The 17,217-nt window shown below is 42.5% G+C and overlaps 1 protein-coding gene across 12 annotated transcripts in view; it reads left to right on the forward strand.

The window, feature by feature from the left end:
- ITIH2 (inter-alpha-trypsin inhibitor heavy chain 2) overlaps positions 1–17,217 on the forward strand; it is a 62,627-nt gene that overhangs the window by 18,786 nt on the left and 26,624 nt on the right. For 2 of the 12 annotated variants that reach the window (XM_081557219.1, XM_081557217.1), the window contains exons 3-7: positions 9,045–9,239; positions 10,086–10,266; positions 11,223–11,407; positions 13,515–13,589; positions 15,699–15,731. In XM_081557219.1, coding sequence (XP_081413345.1) covers positions 11,291–11,407; positions 13,515–13,589; positions 15,699–15,731 — 225 coding nt within the window. In that variant the 5' untranslated portion in view covers positions 9,045–9,239; positions 10,086–10,266; positions 11,223–11,290. Of the gene's footprint in view, positions 1–6,588; positions 6,992–7,623; positions 7,885–9,044; positions 9,240–10,085; positions 10,267–11,222; positions 11,408–13,514; positions 13,624–15,698; positions 15,732–17,217 lie in introns of all 12 variants that reach the window. The other 10 variants (XM_081557222.1, XM_081557223.1, XM_081557227.1 and 7 more) reach the window with 10 other exon arrangements.

Below are 17,217 nucleotides of genomic sequence, written 5' to 3' on the forward strand. Positions count from 1 at the left end.
GCCTGCTCACCTCTTGTCAGCTGCATACCTTTGCTGTTGATGCAAATGCTGTTTGAATGTGCTTTTCCATGCATGGTACAAGGGTCTCCTCACATTTCTGCAAATCCTATGTCTCATTCTTATGGTAGCATCTACTTTTCATCTTGCTGAACCCCCAGTCTCAGTTCTGCCTTTCCTCTGCTGGTTTTTTTGGTACCAAAACGCAGCTTGCTCCTACTTCCTGGCATAGAAAGTGAAAGTGAAAGTATTAGTCACTCAGTGGTGCCCAAATCTCTGTGACCCCATGGGCTGGGGCCCACTAAGCTCCTCTGTCCGTGGAATTTTCCAGGCAAGAATACTGGAGTGGGTAGCCATTCCCTTCTCCAGGGGATCTTCCCAACCCAGGGACTGAACCCAGGTCTCCTGCATTGCAGGCAGATTCTTTACCATCTGAGCCCTGAGAAAGACTGCCTTTCCCAGCCCCACTGAAATGAAGCTTGGCTGTGTGCCTTCCTCTGGCCGGTGAACTGTGGACGGAAATGACATATGTCATTTCCAGACCTAAAAAACTAAATAATGTACTCTTCCTCACTTTTCCATTCTCTCTACTGCAGCCTCCCAGCAGGGTTGGTCTTGTTCATTTTCCTGCCACAGAGATTGGCTGCCTGCCCAGCTCCATCCAGCTTACAGATTCTTTGCCTGGCTTCTGAATTTTCCCTCTGTTCTGCTTTGGTATCTACATAGAACTATAACCCCATAATGAACCTCCTCTTTGGCTACAGGGCTTCAAACTTGGATGTTGTCATACCCATTCCATCTTCTCATTTTTGTGCAGCTCTTTTCCTAAACTATGTATAGCATTATGCTCTCATATGACCCAGTTTTCAAATCTCTAACAATCATGACTACCGTCCAGTGGTTTACCTCTAATTTCTTAGAGTCCCTCATGCTATTTTGTTCAGAATTGAATGCAGTTTTCCAGGTAGAGTCTACAATGGAGAATGCACGGACCCTTTACTGCAATTTACTTTTGGCTATCAAGATGTCTTTGAATTCTCAACCTGTCTTCCAAAATATTAGGCACCCTTTCCAACAACTTGTTGTCTGAAATTTTGTCCAGCATTTCATTCAAGTCTACTTCAAGTATATATTTGTTTAGTTTTTTTAATCAGCGTTATTACTGAGGTATAACGTATATACAGGAGAAGGAAATGGCAACCCACTCCAGTATTCTTGCCTGGGAACTCTCATGGATGAAGGAGCCTGCTGGGCTACAGTCCATGGGATTGCAAAGAGTCAGAGATGACGAAGAGACTAAAGAACAACAACAATGTGTATACAGTACAATTCACCAATTTTAAGCGTGTAGTTGGATAAATTTTGACAAATATATAGAGTTGTATAATCATAATCAGCCATGGTCATGATATAGTCATGATATTTCCATTATGTCTTAAAGTTACCACCCCCTTTGCTGCTAATCCCCTTCTACTTCAAGTTTCTTTTGTTTGAACAGGTTCCGTGAGTTTTACAATTCTTTTTCTCACCGCAAAATCTATTCCTTCACGTTAACATGAGTCTACTCATCAGAGCTTTTCTGCTTGGGTTTGTTCAACAGGTTCCGTAATGAAGGCTTGGAAAGCTCATTCATTTTCATTTTCCACCTTGTCCATGATAAGCATGTTAGAATCCATTTGGGCTTATAAGAAATCTGGTCTCCAGTGTAGAAACATTGGGATAAAAAGAACTGAAGTTAGTTTGATCAAGCACTGTATAATCAGTGATCCTTTAGGCAGGGCAGGAAATGGCCCTTTGCCTTCCACAAACTCACAAATCAAGGGGGAGAATTAGGCTATGATATAGGATCATGCTGCTGCTGCTAAGTCGCTTCAGTCATGTCCGACTCTGTGCGACCCCATAGACGGCAGCCCACCAGGCTCCCCCATCCCTGGGATTCTCCAGGCAAGAACACTGGAGTGGGTGGCTGTTTCCTTCTCCAATGCATGCATGCATACGAAGTCGCTTCAGTCGTGTCCAACTCTGTGCGACCCCATAGACGGCAGCCCACCAGGCTCCCCCATCCCTGGGATTCTCCAGGCAAGAACACTGGAGTGGGTTGCCATTTCCTTCTCCAATGCATGCATGCGTACTAAGTCGCTTCAGTCGTGTCCGACTCTGTGCGACCCCATAGACGGCAGCCCACCAGGCTCCCCCGTCCCTGGGATTCTCCAGGCAAGAACACTGGAGTGGGTTGCCATTTCCTTCTCCAATGCATGCATGCATACGAAGTCGCTTCAGTCGTGTCTGACTCTGTGCGACTCCATAGACGGCAGCCCACCAGGCTCCCCCGTCCCTGGGATTCTCTAGGCAACAACACTGGAGTGGGTTGCCATTTCCTTCTCCAAGATATATGATCATGTTAATGGATTGTGTGTGCTACCAGCCCCTGGCTCTGCAGACAGATGAGTTGGCCCTTCAGTGCCTGACCAGGCTTGGGCCCTTGCCTCTGGTTTGGCCTCCAGCCAACACCCGCACGCACCTGAAGGTGGCTTGTCCCTCGTGCTTCCTGACCTTTGAGAAGGTCTTTACGGCACTCATAACTTCCGTGGTCTTCAGATCCCCCTTCTGCCTCTTGTGCACCCACCTCCTAGGACTTTGGTGCTCAGGCTGGCCTGCTTTGCCTTCTCTTGTCCATCCACCCCCTGAATCCCACTCTGACACATCATTCTGTGTGCCTCCCACTCTATTCCTGTCCTGCAGAATCTAGGGAGCCTTAGTCATCAAACCCCTTCCACACACAGAACCTTGTCAGACTGCTCCCTTTTCAAGAGTTATTAAACCCTCTTTTGAATGGTTTCATTCACTCAGGCCTTTTTTTCTAATTTTTTCAAAGTAAAATCAACCTCAAGGGGCTTCTCTCATGGTCCAGTGGTTGAGACTTCATCTTCCAATCCTGGGGCTGCAGGTTCAATCCCTGGCTGGGGAACTAAAATCCCACATATCTCAAAAAACCAAAACATAAAACAGAAAGAGTATTGTAACAATTCAGTAAAGATGTTGAAAATGGTCCACATTGAAAAAAACTTTAATAAAATAAATAAATAAAAATAAAGTCAACCTCAAGCTCCAAAACCTACCCTATAATGTATAGCATCTAAATGTCTTCTTTTTTGGAAATTGAGGGAACCCAATGGGAATCATTTACAAGCTATTTCTCTGAAACTTCTTTTGGTTCCCTTGGCCCTTAGTCTGGGCCAAGACTGTACTAATTTGAATTAGTGCAGTGCAGCCTTATTACCACCACATTCCTCCTGAGTTTATTTCCCTCTTAATCCATTGCTTGTGCTCCTCCTTCTGGTTGATGGTCCCATTCTAAGGAAAAGCCAAGCTAAATAAACTCCTAGTTGACATTACCCTGCTTTCCCTGGCTGCAGGCCTAGTGTTCTTCATTGTTTTTCCATGTGCTCCAGACATAGTTTTATTTTTATTTGATTTTATTTTTTAAACAGAGACTTAATTTTGGAGGGGGAGGTGGCGTGCAGCATGTGGTAAGATCCCACTAACCAAGGATTGAACCCAAGCCTCCTGCATCGGAAACACAGGGTCTTATCCAGTGAACCACTAGGGAAGTTCCACAGACATAGGTTTAAAGGTGCATTTTGGTGTTGGGATCTCTTGGTTTATTCCTATGTATAGCACAGTGAACTCTACTCAGTACTCCGTAATAACTTTATGGGAAAAGAATCAGATAACTGAATCATTCTGGTGTGTACCTCCAACTAACACAACATTGTTGTGTGAGAGTTGGACCATAAAGAAGGTTGAGCACCAAAGAATTGATGCTTTTAAACTGTGGTGTTGGAGAAGACTCTTGAGAAATCCTTGGACGGCAAGGAGATCAAACTAGTCCATCCTAAAGGAAATCAACTCTGGATATTCACTGGAAGGACTGATGCTGAAGCTGAAGCTCCAATACTTTGGCCACATGATGCAAAGAACTGGCTCATTGGAAAAGACCCTAATGCTGGGAAAGATTGAGGGCAGGAGGAGAAGGGGACGACAGAGAATGAGATAGTTGGATGGCATCACTTACTCAATGGACATGAGTTTGAGCAAGCTCCAGGAGATGGTGAAGGACAGGGAAGCCTGGTGTGCTGCAGTCCATGCGGTTGCAAAGAGTCAGACATGACTGAGCAACTGAACAACACAACACTGTAAATCAACTATACTCCAATATAAAATTTAAAAAATTTTTTAAAGTATGAAGTATCACACACTCTAACTTTGTATTTTTGGCTCATGCAAGCTCTATCCAATTTCTAACATTTTTCTTCTGAAATATCTTTATGTTCTGTCCCAAAATTACAGTAACCCACACCTATGCTTGCTGTTGTTCAGTCACTCAGTCGTGTATGACTCTTTGCAACCCCAGGGCCTGCAGCAGCCTTGATTCCAGCTTGTGCTTCATTCAGCCTGGCATATCACATGATGTATTCTTCATGTAAGTTAAATAAGCGGGGTGACAATACACAGCCTTGACATACTCCTTTCTCAATTTAGAACCTGTCTGTTGTTCCAAGTCCAGTTCTAACTGTTGCTTCTTGACCTGGATACAGGTTTCTCAGGAGGCAGGTCAGGTGGTCTGGTATTCCCATCTCTTTAAGAATTTTCACAGTTGTTGTGATCCACACAGTCAAAGGCTTTAGCATAGTCAATAAAGTAGCAATAGATGTTCTTCTGGAATTTTCTTGCTTTTTCTATGATCCAACAGATGTTGGCAATTTGATCTCTGGTTCCTCTGCCTTTTCTAAATCCAGGTTGAACATCTGAAAGTTCTCAGTTCACGTACTGTTGAAGCCTTGCTTGGAGAATTTTGAGCATTATTTTGCTATTGTGTTGAGATGAGTGCAATTTTGTGGTAGTTTGAGCATTCTTTGGCATTGCCTTTCTTTGGGATTGGAATGGAAACTGACCTTTTCCAGTCCTGTGGCCACTGCTGAGTTTTCCAAATTTGCTGGCATATTGAGTGCAGCACTTTCACAGCATCATCTTTTAGGATTTGAAAAAGCTCAACTGGAATTCCATCATCTTCACTAGCTTTGTTCATAGTGCTACTTCGAGTAAGGCCCACTTGACTTTGCACTCCAGGATGTCTGGCTCTAGGTGAGTGTTCACACCATAGTGATTATCTGGGTCATTAAGATCTTTTTTGTATAGTTCTACTGTGTATTCTTGCTACTTCTTCTTAATATCTTCTGCTTCTGTTAGGTCCATACTGTTTCTGTCCTTTATTGTACCCATCTTTGCATAAAATGTTCCCTTGGTATCTCTAATTTTCTTGAAGAGATCTCTAGGCTTGCCCATTCTATTGTTTTCCTCTATTTCTTTGCATTATTCACTTAGGAAGGCTTTCTTATCTCTCCTTGCTATTCTTTGGAATTCTGGATTCAGAAGGGTGTATCTTTTGAGAAGAAAAAAGACATGACAGAATGATAGAGTAGCATCTTGAGAAATAAAAAAAAATAATAATCCTTGAAGAACCTAAGGCAAAATATCTTAACCTGACTATGATAAGGAAGGCATCTAAGTTCAAACACGTGTAGAAAGCAGACCTGGTCCATATCACACCGCATCTGAACAAGCAGGTAAGGGTAAGATACAGCTATTTGTAAGTTATATCACCTTTTGACTTTAGACTTTTAAAAGTATACTCTTTCACAACAATAGATCTAAAACTAGATTTTGTAATTGTGTGATAGTTATCGTGACACCATTATCTAAGCCACCAAAACTTAAACTCAGAGCCACAAACCCCAAGTGTATTGATATTCCTGAGAATTCTCATTGGGCAATAAATGAGTTATTCTTTTATTTAAACATTGTGAAATGTACTGAAATTTTTTTCTCTTAGATTTCCTACCGATTCTCACATCTATGGAAGTGAATATTCCTGCAGCATTTGTGGTAGCAATTTCCATGCTATAAATCAAGACTGTCTAAGTACAAATAGATACCTTCCATTCACCAGTGACAGCCACCCAGGCCCAAGGCTAGTGGAAGAAGCCCAGGTCCCTGAGCTGAGTACACACCTGCCCTGGTAGGGAACCTGGCACTTCTGGATGGCAAGAGAGATCAAGCGTGGTGGTTTTTATTCATGACCTTGGAATTTGGAGATAGGTCATCAGCATAAAAAGAGAAGCCTGGCTCAGGCTGCTCTTAGCTTGACTTGTCCTAAGGTCATTCCAAATACCAGATTACAGGCATCAACAGGAACTGATCAATGGAAGGGGCCAGAATTTTGGAACTCATACTTATGTTTGCAAAACATGCAGTAAGGTCTGAATTGTCATTATCTCAGCGGAGGATGCAAAGCTGTGATGGCACTTTTCCATGAGGGCTGGGTTGAGGCGCCCACTTGCCTGGGAGCTCCCCCAGCCCAGCCTGCACACGAGGGAGGGAGGGAGTGGTTTTCTCACGTCCAGCGTCCAGAAGATACATCTTTCCAGAAAGTATAGCACTGTGTAATTGCTAAGGCCGAAGGGAAAACCTGGGCAGAAAAATACAGGCAACTCTCAGTTATATGCTCTGTGATTGTATCTTACCTTCCAGGCTGGTTTTCCTCTGCTGTTTAGAACAGTAGCAGTAGTGACGCAAGCACAGGACAGCCACTCCCTCTGTGCCAGCACCAGGTCTCGTTCATTCTTGGTCTACTCTTCCTCCCTGCTGCACTATGACGTGGATGGTACAGCCCCATTTTACAGGTGAAGAAACTGATTTACCGAGAGAGGAAATCTCCTGCTACAGTCACTAATCTAGTAAGAGACAGACTCTAGATTTTGAAGATGGTGTCATGTTCCATTGGGACTTCCCATGTGGCTCAGTGGTAAAGAATCTGCCTGCTAATGCAAGAGACTTGGGTTCGATACCTGAGTCGGGAAAAATCCCCTGGAGGAGAAAATGGCAACCCACTCCAGTATTCCTGCCTGGGAAATCTCATGGACAGAGGAGCCTGGTGAGCTACAGTCCTTGGGGTCGCAAAGAGTCAGACACAACTGAGCACATCATGTTCCATTATTGGGAACTAAATAGCCTGATGCAAAAATATTTTGAAAAGGGCAACATATGAAAGGAAAGAGTTATTACTTTTGGGCCAGATCACCTTCCAAGAGTGGTTCAAGTCAGTGTTGATACTTAAGGGTCAGTTATATTCAAAGGCACTGTGGTGACTATTGTACATAGTGCCAGGCACATAGTAGGCTATCTATAAAGACTAGGTTTTTTAGTTTAGTTTATTGAGATATAGTTGATTTACAATGTTGTGTTAGTTTCTGCTGTATAGCAAGGTGATTCAGTTATATATATTCTTTTTCCTATTCTTTTCCATTATGATTTATCACAGGATATTGAATGTAGTTCCCTGTGCTCTACAGGAAGACCTTGTTTATCCATTCTATAGATAATAGTTTGCATATGCTGATCCCAAACTCCCAATCCACCCCTTCCCCTCCCCTTTTCCGCCTGGTAACCAGAAGTCTGTTTTCTATGTCCCTGAGTCAGTTTCTGTTTCGTAGACAAGTTGATTTGTGTCATAGTTTAGATTCCACATATAAGTGATATCATATGTATTTGTCTTTCTCCATAAAGAGCAGTGGATGACGGTGTGTGTGGTTTCTGCTCTTGAGAAAATGTAGCAGGGCACGAGGTTGTGTGCTGCAAATATGCCTCCAATGACATGAGTGATGAATGTCAGCCAGAGGAATTCGCAGCATGCTGGTGACAGAAGTTGCAGTGAAGATGATCTTTGAAAGGGGGATGTGATGCTAATAGATGGACATTGGAGGAGAAGGTGGGAATTGCAAGCAAAGGGAGCTGTGTCGGGGAAGCCCTTGGATGAAAGGTTCGGAGGTGAGCAAATCATATGGCTTTGTGACGTGTAGGGCTTCCCTGATAGCTCAGTTGGTAAAGAATCTACCCACTCCATTATTCCTGGGCTTCCCTTATGGTTCAGCAGGTAAAGAATCTGCCTGCAATGCGAGAGACCTGGGTTCCATCCCTGGGTTGCGAAGATCCCCTGGAGAAGGGAAAGGCTACCCACTCCAGTATTCTGGCCTGGAGAATTCCATGGACTGTATAGTCCATGCATGGGGTCTCAAAGAGTCGGACACAACTGAGTGACTTTCACTTTGTGGTGTGTAGGTCACCTGGAGATCAGGCTGAAGGTAATGCATTGACCACTGTGAAATCACTCTTGGCTGGATCTTCTATAGGAAGAGAGTGGAGACTCTGGAGCAGGGAGTAACTGCTTCAGAGTGGCACCTGGGTGCTGCATTCAGCCATGGTGTGAGGGTGATGGATTCAGAAACGGTAGCTGAGACATCCTCTAGAAAACGCTGTTAGCATTTCAGAAAATTAATGAACGTAATGAAAGTGGGAATGGAGAAGATGTGGAATCCAGATCAGTGGGTATGTTCCCAGAAATGCTTACCACATTCCCTCTTAGCTGAGACCAAGCATTTGTGTGTGTGTGTGTGTGTGTGTGTGTGTGTGTGTGTGTGTGTGTGTGTAAATTCACTACCGGAGTCATGCAGTACACGCTTAACAAAACTAAATCAGTTCTATCTGGGATCCGACCCCATGTCATTTTCACTCATAGCAAATGCTGCTCTGTCTTCAACTAATAGATTTATCTGGTTAGCTTAGACCTTTATTTTACTTAAACAAATTTAGGCGGCGTGTAAAACAAGTGATTTTCTTTGTTCTGCCAAGGTTACTTATATTCCTTGCTGAAAATATTTTTAACTGATTTGGAATCAATTTTCTTTGCTCTTTGAATTGTTTTTAAATGTTTAATTGTGAAATATTACAGAGAAAAATTTAAAATATACTTGTTTAATGGAAGCAAGCCAAGTGCTCATGGCAGGATGAATGGATGAAGAAAATGTGATATATACATACAGTAGATGATTATATTCAGCCTTTTTTTACGTGGACCGTTTTTTTGACGTCTTTATTGAATTTGTTACAATATTGCTTCTGTTTGATGTTGTGGCTTTTTTGGATCTTAGTTCCCTGACCAGAGGATCGAATCCACGTTGGAAGGCAAAGTCTTAACCACTGGACTGCCAGGGAAGTCTCTCAGCCTTAAATAAAGAAGGAAATCCTGACATAGATGACAACATGAATAAACCTTGAGGACATTATGCCAAGTTAAATAAGCCAGTTACAAAAGGACAAACACTGGGTGATTCCACTTACACGAGGTATATAAAGTAATCATATTCATAGAGAAAACAAGTAGAATGGTGTTGCCAGAGCTGGGGGGAGGCAGAATGGGGAATTATTGTTTAATGGGGACAAGGTTTTAGTTTTGCTAGATGAACAATTTCTAGAGAGAGGTACTTCACAACAATGTGCACATAGTTAATAATCTTAGATTTAATTCTCTTCTTTCTTTTATTATTATTTGCTATGATGTCTGTCTTAACCCAGTACCATCTCTGTAACCCCCATTTTCAAGTATTTAGAAAAATAAGATTGATTTTAATGCAGTCTCAACTTTCAGTCTGCTTTTGCGCCTTGGAGGTAAAATATAAATCTTAGAGACAGCATACAGTTGAACATTTAAAAAAAAATCAGTAACTCTTCATAATCTTACAGATAAATTTAATCCATTTGCATTTATAGTATATTTGAAGCAACACTTCCAGTTATTTTGGGCATGTGCTTGGATTTAACAAATTTGTAGTTTTTTAAAGATCATCTTGCATTATTTTAATGTCAGTTTATCTTCTTCGGCATGGTTTTTTATTTTCTCTTTCCACTTGCCTTGTTTTTGAAATAAACTTTAAGCCATGTCCCTTTAAACCAAACTAGAAGACAATCTCAGAAAAGTGATCTATTTGTCCTGGGTTCACTGTAATCCACACGGTGAGTGTCAGGTCCATGGAAACTAGCCCAGTCTGGTCAGTACCGATCTAGTGGAAACAGCCCTGCATCCCAGGTCACACAAGTCATCACAGACTTTCTGTTTTCATGGGGTGCAAGTTCCCTTGTGTGAGTGAACTTTTAGAGAGTAGAAATTATTTCAGCAGCATCTCCCTGACCAGGATCAAACAACTTTGGACAGAAAGGCAGTAGTTCCATCCTGGTGCAGGAAACTTCCAGAAAAGACATGGGAGCTGGCCAGATTGGGGTCCACAGCCTGGCTGAGTGCAAGCAGATGTCTGGAGCAGAGGCTCAAGAAAAAGTTTCATCAAATAGACTGGTCACCCACCTTGGGGACCGCAGGTAAGCTTCAGTCTAAATTCACACTCAGAACCCCAAACCCAGGGAGGGAGCCCAGGGCGCCTCTCCTGCACCTACTGAACCTTGAATCTCAACCTTCAATCAAGTCCCCACTTGCTGACTGTGAGATGGGGAATCAATTACCTAATTTTCTTTCCCTCCATTGAGAATGGAGGTAAATGCAGTACACACCTGATATGGCTCTTTCATAGTTGAGAAGTAAAGGGCTAAAGTTAATGCAGGTCAAAGAGGCTGATACTACAGAGAACTTCATGAATCCTGGTTATCATTATTAGGATTCCTGACCGTGAGCAGGAAGGGATTCCAGGCTGGGCTGTCCCTGGTTCTGGGACTAGGAGGAGCTGATTTTCCACTGACCTGAGTGAGGCTGACTGGAAGCAGTGGGAACAGACTCTGTTCTCTTCATCAAAGATGTTCCCGAGGCTTCCTCCCTGAAGGGTGTGCCTCCCACACTGCTTTTCACCCAGTTCTTTCATGAAATAGGTTCTCGGTTATCAAAGGGAGACGGAAAAGCACTGCTCATGAATGCTTTGCTCAGAAACTCTGGGGTTTCTTCTCCTCCTTTTCCTAAATTCCTCCTGCTTTCACTTAAACCAAAGGATTTGTTTCCAGAAACTTTTTAACTTTAGGTTTTTCCCATCTGACTCAATTTCTCGGGAAAGTTCCTCACCTGATCTTTCAAAGAGGATGACACTGACCTTTAGATCTCTTTGATTTTAAGATGAACAGAAATCAGCAGAAGGGGATAAAAAAAAATACCGCACATCCATCTGACCCTGACGTACTCTCACAGCCCAGGGACTGCCTCTGGCTTGGCTGTTTGAATAACCTCTGGGCATCTGATCCACCCCCAGAGCTTAAGTTTGAACTCCAGAACAAATATTTGTCCTGTTTGGAGCAAAGTTTGAGAGCTCTATTCTCTTTTCTTCTTTTCAAAGCCCAACTGTACTGCTCTGCTGTCCCTCTGATCGTGGTTCAGGGGACACTGGGCTCCTCCTCAGACCCCATGCCTGAGAGCTGGGCAGAGGCACACGGCATGATGAAGGGGCTCACGTGCTTTTTCCTCTGCTGCTTCCTTTCTGAATCAAGAGGCTTTGAAATCCCCACCAATGGACTATCAGAAGTAAGTACTTCCAGAAGACTCCTTGCTGTAGGCCCCCTGTGTTAGTTTGGTAAATAGGGTGTTGTTGCTGTGTTAGTCACTCAGTCATGTCTGACTCTTTGCGACCCCATGGACTGTGGTCCACCAGCCTCCTCTGTCCATGGAATTCTCCAGGCAAGAATACTGGAGTGGGTAGCCATTCCCTTCTTCAGGGGATTTTCCCAACCCAGGGATTGAACCCGGGTCTCCTGCATTGCAGGTGAATTCTTTACCATCTGAACCATCAGGGAATCCTGTTACCTTTTGCTGTTCAAGGACTGTATCCTGTGAGGGTTGGAAATTTATGATAAAGTCCATCTGAGTACAAGTGTTTGCTGTTAAAATTACTCGAATGTGTATTTACCCTTTAAAGCATTAGTGGGCTTTTCATGAAAATTGAGTTCAAGGGCTGGCTCCATAGTAGCATTTATGGAGTACAGCTGCCCCTCCTTATCTCAAAAACTGGGGATATTAATTGATATGAACCAAAGGATGGTTATAAGGTTTAAGTGACATTCATAAACTACCCAGCACAGTGCAAACCTGAGCAAGAACTTGATAATTATTAGCTCTCATAACTATTAGTATGAAATACCATTATTACTCTTTTACATAGAGTATAAGAAAAGTCATTTTCAAAGCATTATCGTTTAGGGACTTCCCTGACTCACTGGAAAAGACCCTGATGCTGGGAAAGATTGAAGGCAAAAGGAGAAAGGGGCAGCAGAGGATGATATGGTTGAATGGCACCACTGATTCAATGGACATAAATTTGAGCAAACTCCAGGAGATAGTGAAAGACAGGGAAGCCTGGTGTGCTGCAGTCCATGTGGTCGCAAAGAGTCAGACATGACTTAGTGACTGAACAACAACAAACAGCTGATGATCCAGTGGCTAAGATTCCAAGCTCCCAATGCATGGGCCCTGGGTTCAATCCCTGGTCAGGGAAATAGATCTTGCATGCTGCAACTAAGACCCAGAACAGCCAAAAAATTAAAAAGGACTGTTGTTTGTCATACCTAAGTGAACAACGATTTCCAAGTTAAGGGCATTTAATGTTCCTGTTAAAGAGGAAGATGGATGAGTCAGCGGGCAGAGTATAGGAATTATTCCCAAGGAGATCAAGGTCTTCCCTTCAGACCCTTGATCGTCCTCAGCGTGATGAAAGTCTTGGAAGTCATAGAAGAGCTATTCTGATACTAGAAAAGCCACATGTATTCTGGGACTATCCTGGAAGATGCAGCAGCTTGTGACACTTACAGGGTGGATTATGTATACAAATGCCAAAGAACAAGATGGCATATTTGCAAGAAAAAAAATCACTCTGTCTGCTTAGAAATTATCAAATTTTCCAACACTTTAGAAACCACCAGAGTGTGTTGGAAGCCTCACTGATGGAGCCAGGAATTGGAGGCAAGATTTCCAAAGGTGCTTGTGCTTTTTCAGTCACTTACTAGTATTCCTTTCATATTGACATTTCTAATATCTTATTAGACACTTCTGATGCTGCTAAGATCTACGCAACACTTCCCCCAGGTACCACCCTGTCATTGGGTCACTGTCGTCTTCAAGCAAAGTAAAAAATGAATTCCTGCATCCACCAAGTTTGGAGATATTAACTCCTAGTTACTCACCTCCGAAATATAACCAGCAAACAAATAGATTAAAGAAATCATTGTAACAGACATAGAAAACAGCTTTTGGTTACCAAAGGGAAAAGAGGAGAGGGATAAATTAGGGGGTTGGGATTAACAGATACACACTACTATGTATAAAATACACAACAAGGACCTACTGTATAGCATAGGAACTATATTCAATATATTGTATTGAATATATTGTAATATTCAACCTATAATGGAAAAGAATCTGAAAAAGAGTAGATATATGTGTGTGTATATAACTGAATCACTTTTTTGCACACCTGAAACGTAAATCAGCTATTAATTTTTTTGAAAAAGACATTATATGAAAAACTGAGATTGCACAGAAATAGAAAACAAGGCAAAATAATATATTAAATACTCTTTTCCTGTCACCAGCTGCCTTTTTTTCATTGATGGAAATAAACATCTTGATTTGTTTTAAGTTTGCAGACTATGGAGACCGTGTGGAATTGGCTGCAGGCAAATTCCAGTTTGTGCCAGAGAATCGGAGGTATCAGGTACAGTAAACCTCAGTTCCAAAACGGAAAAGAAGTGAAAGAGATCATGAATGAAAAAATAAGAAAAGGACTGAGATGCTTTTTGCTACATTTTCTCAAGAGCTTGTTTCTCTTAGCAGCAAAGAGTCCAGTAGTAGTATACTCGGGAGAAACACAGTTCAGCTGAAATGAAGGGAAACCGCCACATGACTGTCCATCTCCGAACACAGTGGTCATGTTATTTGCTTAAACAATACCTGGCTACATGTTTTCTTCAAAGCTTAAGATTATGGGGTTGTCTTACTGTCATATATGGAAGAATTTCCTCCCAGGAGGACATTTTTTGTGGCTTCCTCTTGGGGCCACACATGCTGCTCCCCCACTGGCCACGGTCACTACTGTCTTGGGGAGCTGCTCAGAGAGCACAGGGAACCTAGCCACGCTGGAGGCCGTCTCCTGGATGCCAGCAGCAGCACAGACAAAATGCTCTTGCTTACAGGAGTGAGTATCCAGGGGCCAGGAAGGGTTTGGCTTCTCCCATGTAGAGCCCACGTGCTAAGAAAGGACGGATTTGTGGAAGCCATGCTAAGCTGACTTGTGGCACCTTTTGTGTGGGGATGAATTTTTCACCTTCTGCAAGTCAAGGTTTTTTGTAGATCGATAATATTAAAACCCCATAAACAGAACTACCCTGACAGTCCAGTTGTTAAGATTTCACCTTCCAGTGCAGGGGGTGTGGGTTCAATCCCTGGTCCAGGAACTAAGATCTCAGATGCCTTGTGGCCAAAAAACCAAAACATAATACAGAAGAATATTATAACAAATTCAATAAAGACTTTAAAAGTGGTCCACATCAAAAAGACTTAAGAGAAAAAGAAAGAAACCCCATAGGTAAATCCTCATGTCAGGGTCTTCATCTAAAAGAGTAAACTTAAAGAGCTGTTGAGAATTGCGTTCAAAGATCTGGAAAAGACCCACGGACATAGAAAACAAACTCATAGTTACCAAAGAGAAAAGGGGGAGAGGGATAAGTTAGGAGGTTGGGATTAACAGATACACACTACTGTATATGAAATAGATAACCAGGAATTCCCTGGCTGTCTAGTGGTTCGGACTCTGTTCTCCCACTGCAGGGGGCACGGGTTCAATCCCTTGTTGGGGAACTAAGATCCTGGAAGCCGTGCAGCATGGCCAAAAAAGAAAACAGAGAATCAACAAGGACTTGCTGAACAGCACAGAGAAACATACTCAGTGTTTTGTAATAACCTATAAGGGAAAATAATCTGACAAAAAATAGATAGATATGTAGAAATAACTGAATCACTTTGCTGTACATCTGAAACTAACACAACATTGTAAATCAACCTTGCTTCAATTAAAAAAAAAAGTCTAAAAGAAGGCAACCTTTGGCCTTACTCTGTCATACAACACCCCCTAAAATTTCAGCTCACCCCAAAGCAGGCAAGCTAAGCTCTACTAACCCACATCTGAATTATTATTTTAAAATCCATCTGACATTAAATGCTCACCCATCGCTCTAAAGCCAGCCAGCTTTCCATGCCACAGGACCGTCATTCATGTGGCTAAATCTCCAGCATGGCAGTTAGAATACAGAATTTTCCATCTGCCGATTACCATGTTTAACTCAGGGGCTACCCCAAGGAGAAGACGCATGCATTTCAGCTCCCATGTAGCTGCATCTAATGGAAGAGACAGACATGCTTTCCTACTGTTTGGGTTTGAAGGAAAGAATTCTGCTGCTATGAAAACACTCAGACAAACAGATGTTTTTAGTTGAATTAATGAGGTGGTTTTTACAGGATAAAGGTGATCTGTGCTACTCAGCATGAGCTCAATTGAATATTTTCATTTAAAAACATTGGTTTTAACATTGTATCAGAGAATGATGGGCATGCCACCAAAAGACAGCTGAGACACTTATTCACGGAAGCACACCAGGGGAAACTAGCATTCGAGAGTATTTGATAGTTATGTCTTGGTTCCAGTGAATGAATCAGAGCTCAGTATGGAAGGAGAAAATATTTCTTGACTGAGAGAAAACAGTTTTTGCCCTCAAGGTAATAAGCAACACGCTTCTGAAGAATGATTTTATCCAACTTCCTTTCACAGAGAAGTATTTCTGGAGAATCTGGAGAAAGGATGGTAAGTGTACTTTGAATTTGTTAAAAATTGATGTCTGAATGACTTTTCTGTTACCTATTATCGAGAAATCAATACAGCTGCCTCCTTTGTCTTCAGCACCAAGAGCATTTACCTGACTTTCGAAATACCTGTTTGCCCAATTCTGTTTGGAATTGTGTCTAAAATTCAGCATGAGAGGGTGGAGTGTGTGAGCAACCAGGAGAGATGTCCCCAGGAGCTGAAAATGTTCCTTTTCTTTACTTTGGCAAGTTTTGCCAACAGCACAGGTTTTTTGGGGGTTTTTTTGGAATAAAAACTGTATATTGATTCCAACATAATGGTTTTGATTTAAAATAGGACACCTAAACAGCTTTAGTGAGTGTGGAAAATGCACTCTTAAACACAAAATGGCCGGATTCCCTGAGCTGTTTGGTGTACTGTAAGTCCCCTACATACAAACAAGTCCCATTCCATGAGTGAGTTTGTATGTCCAACAAAGTTAACCTAAGTACACAACCAACACAATCAGCTATATGTGGCTGTACTGTAATAGGTTTAGGATACTTTTCATACAAATAATACATTAAAAAAAAAACTGACACAAAAAATAACATTTTTAATCCGTCAGTACAGTACCTTGAGTAGTACAATACAACAGCTAGCACACAGGGACTGGCATGGAGTGAACAGGACAGAGGAGTTACTGATGGAGGAGGGAGAGGAGGTAGGAGATTAGGGCTGAAGGGTCGTCAGCAACAGGAGACAGAGGGCAAGCTGCAGTTTCACTCATGTCTGATGTTGATGGCACACGTTCTGTTCCTTGCTGGAACCAGATGCTCGTTCGCATCTTTCAAAGTTTGCAACTGCCCCTCAAAGGTCCGTATGTATGTAGGGGACTTACTGTAGTTCCTCCTGTAGTTGGAAGACATCAAAAGGAAAGTTGTTTCCTTTGCTTCATGGTCTGAACGGACAGCAGCTGTGAGAAGCTCTGGGTTAAGGGGCAGGAAGGACAAGCAACTTAGCCTGGGTTTTATCTTAGCTTAAGGTGAGCTGGATGTTAACGAGTTGAAAAATTTAATCTTGGATGACGAAGTTTGGGGAAAATGACACCTGGTATTGAAATAAGTAAAACGCTTTGGAAAAAAAAGCAGAAACCAGTGGATCCCATCACTGCCACAATCCTGGCAGTTTAGAGGCACCTTCTAAAAGATGCTTGTTTTCAGCGCTTTGTCTTTGAGCATATGGATACTGGAACTGCCTTAAATCAGTAGAGAAGGGTTGGGATCTGGGTCCAGAGTGCTGGACCAGTCACCGCATCAAAATGCCCTCTGCAGGATGTTCTGTTCTTTACTCATATCCATCAGCATTCTCATGCGTGCGTGCTAAGTCACTTCAGTCGTGTCCAACTCTTTGCGACCCCATGGACTGTAGCCCGTCAGGCTCCTCTGTTCATGGGATTCTCCAGGCAAGAGTACTGGAGTGGGTAGCCATTCTCTTCTCCAGGAGA

This window comes from Giraffa tippelskirchi, chromosome 13 (genome assembly GCF_054371585.1).
Source record: "Giraffa tippelskirchi isolate mGirTip1 chromosome 13, T2T-mGirTip1v1.2.pri, whole genome shotgun sequence".
Taxonomy (NCBI): domain Eukaryota; kingdom Metazoa; phylum Chordata; class Mammalia; order Artiodactyla; family Giraffidae; genus Giraffa; species Giraffa tippelskirchi.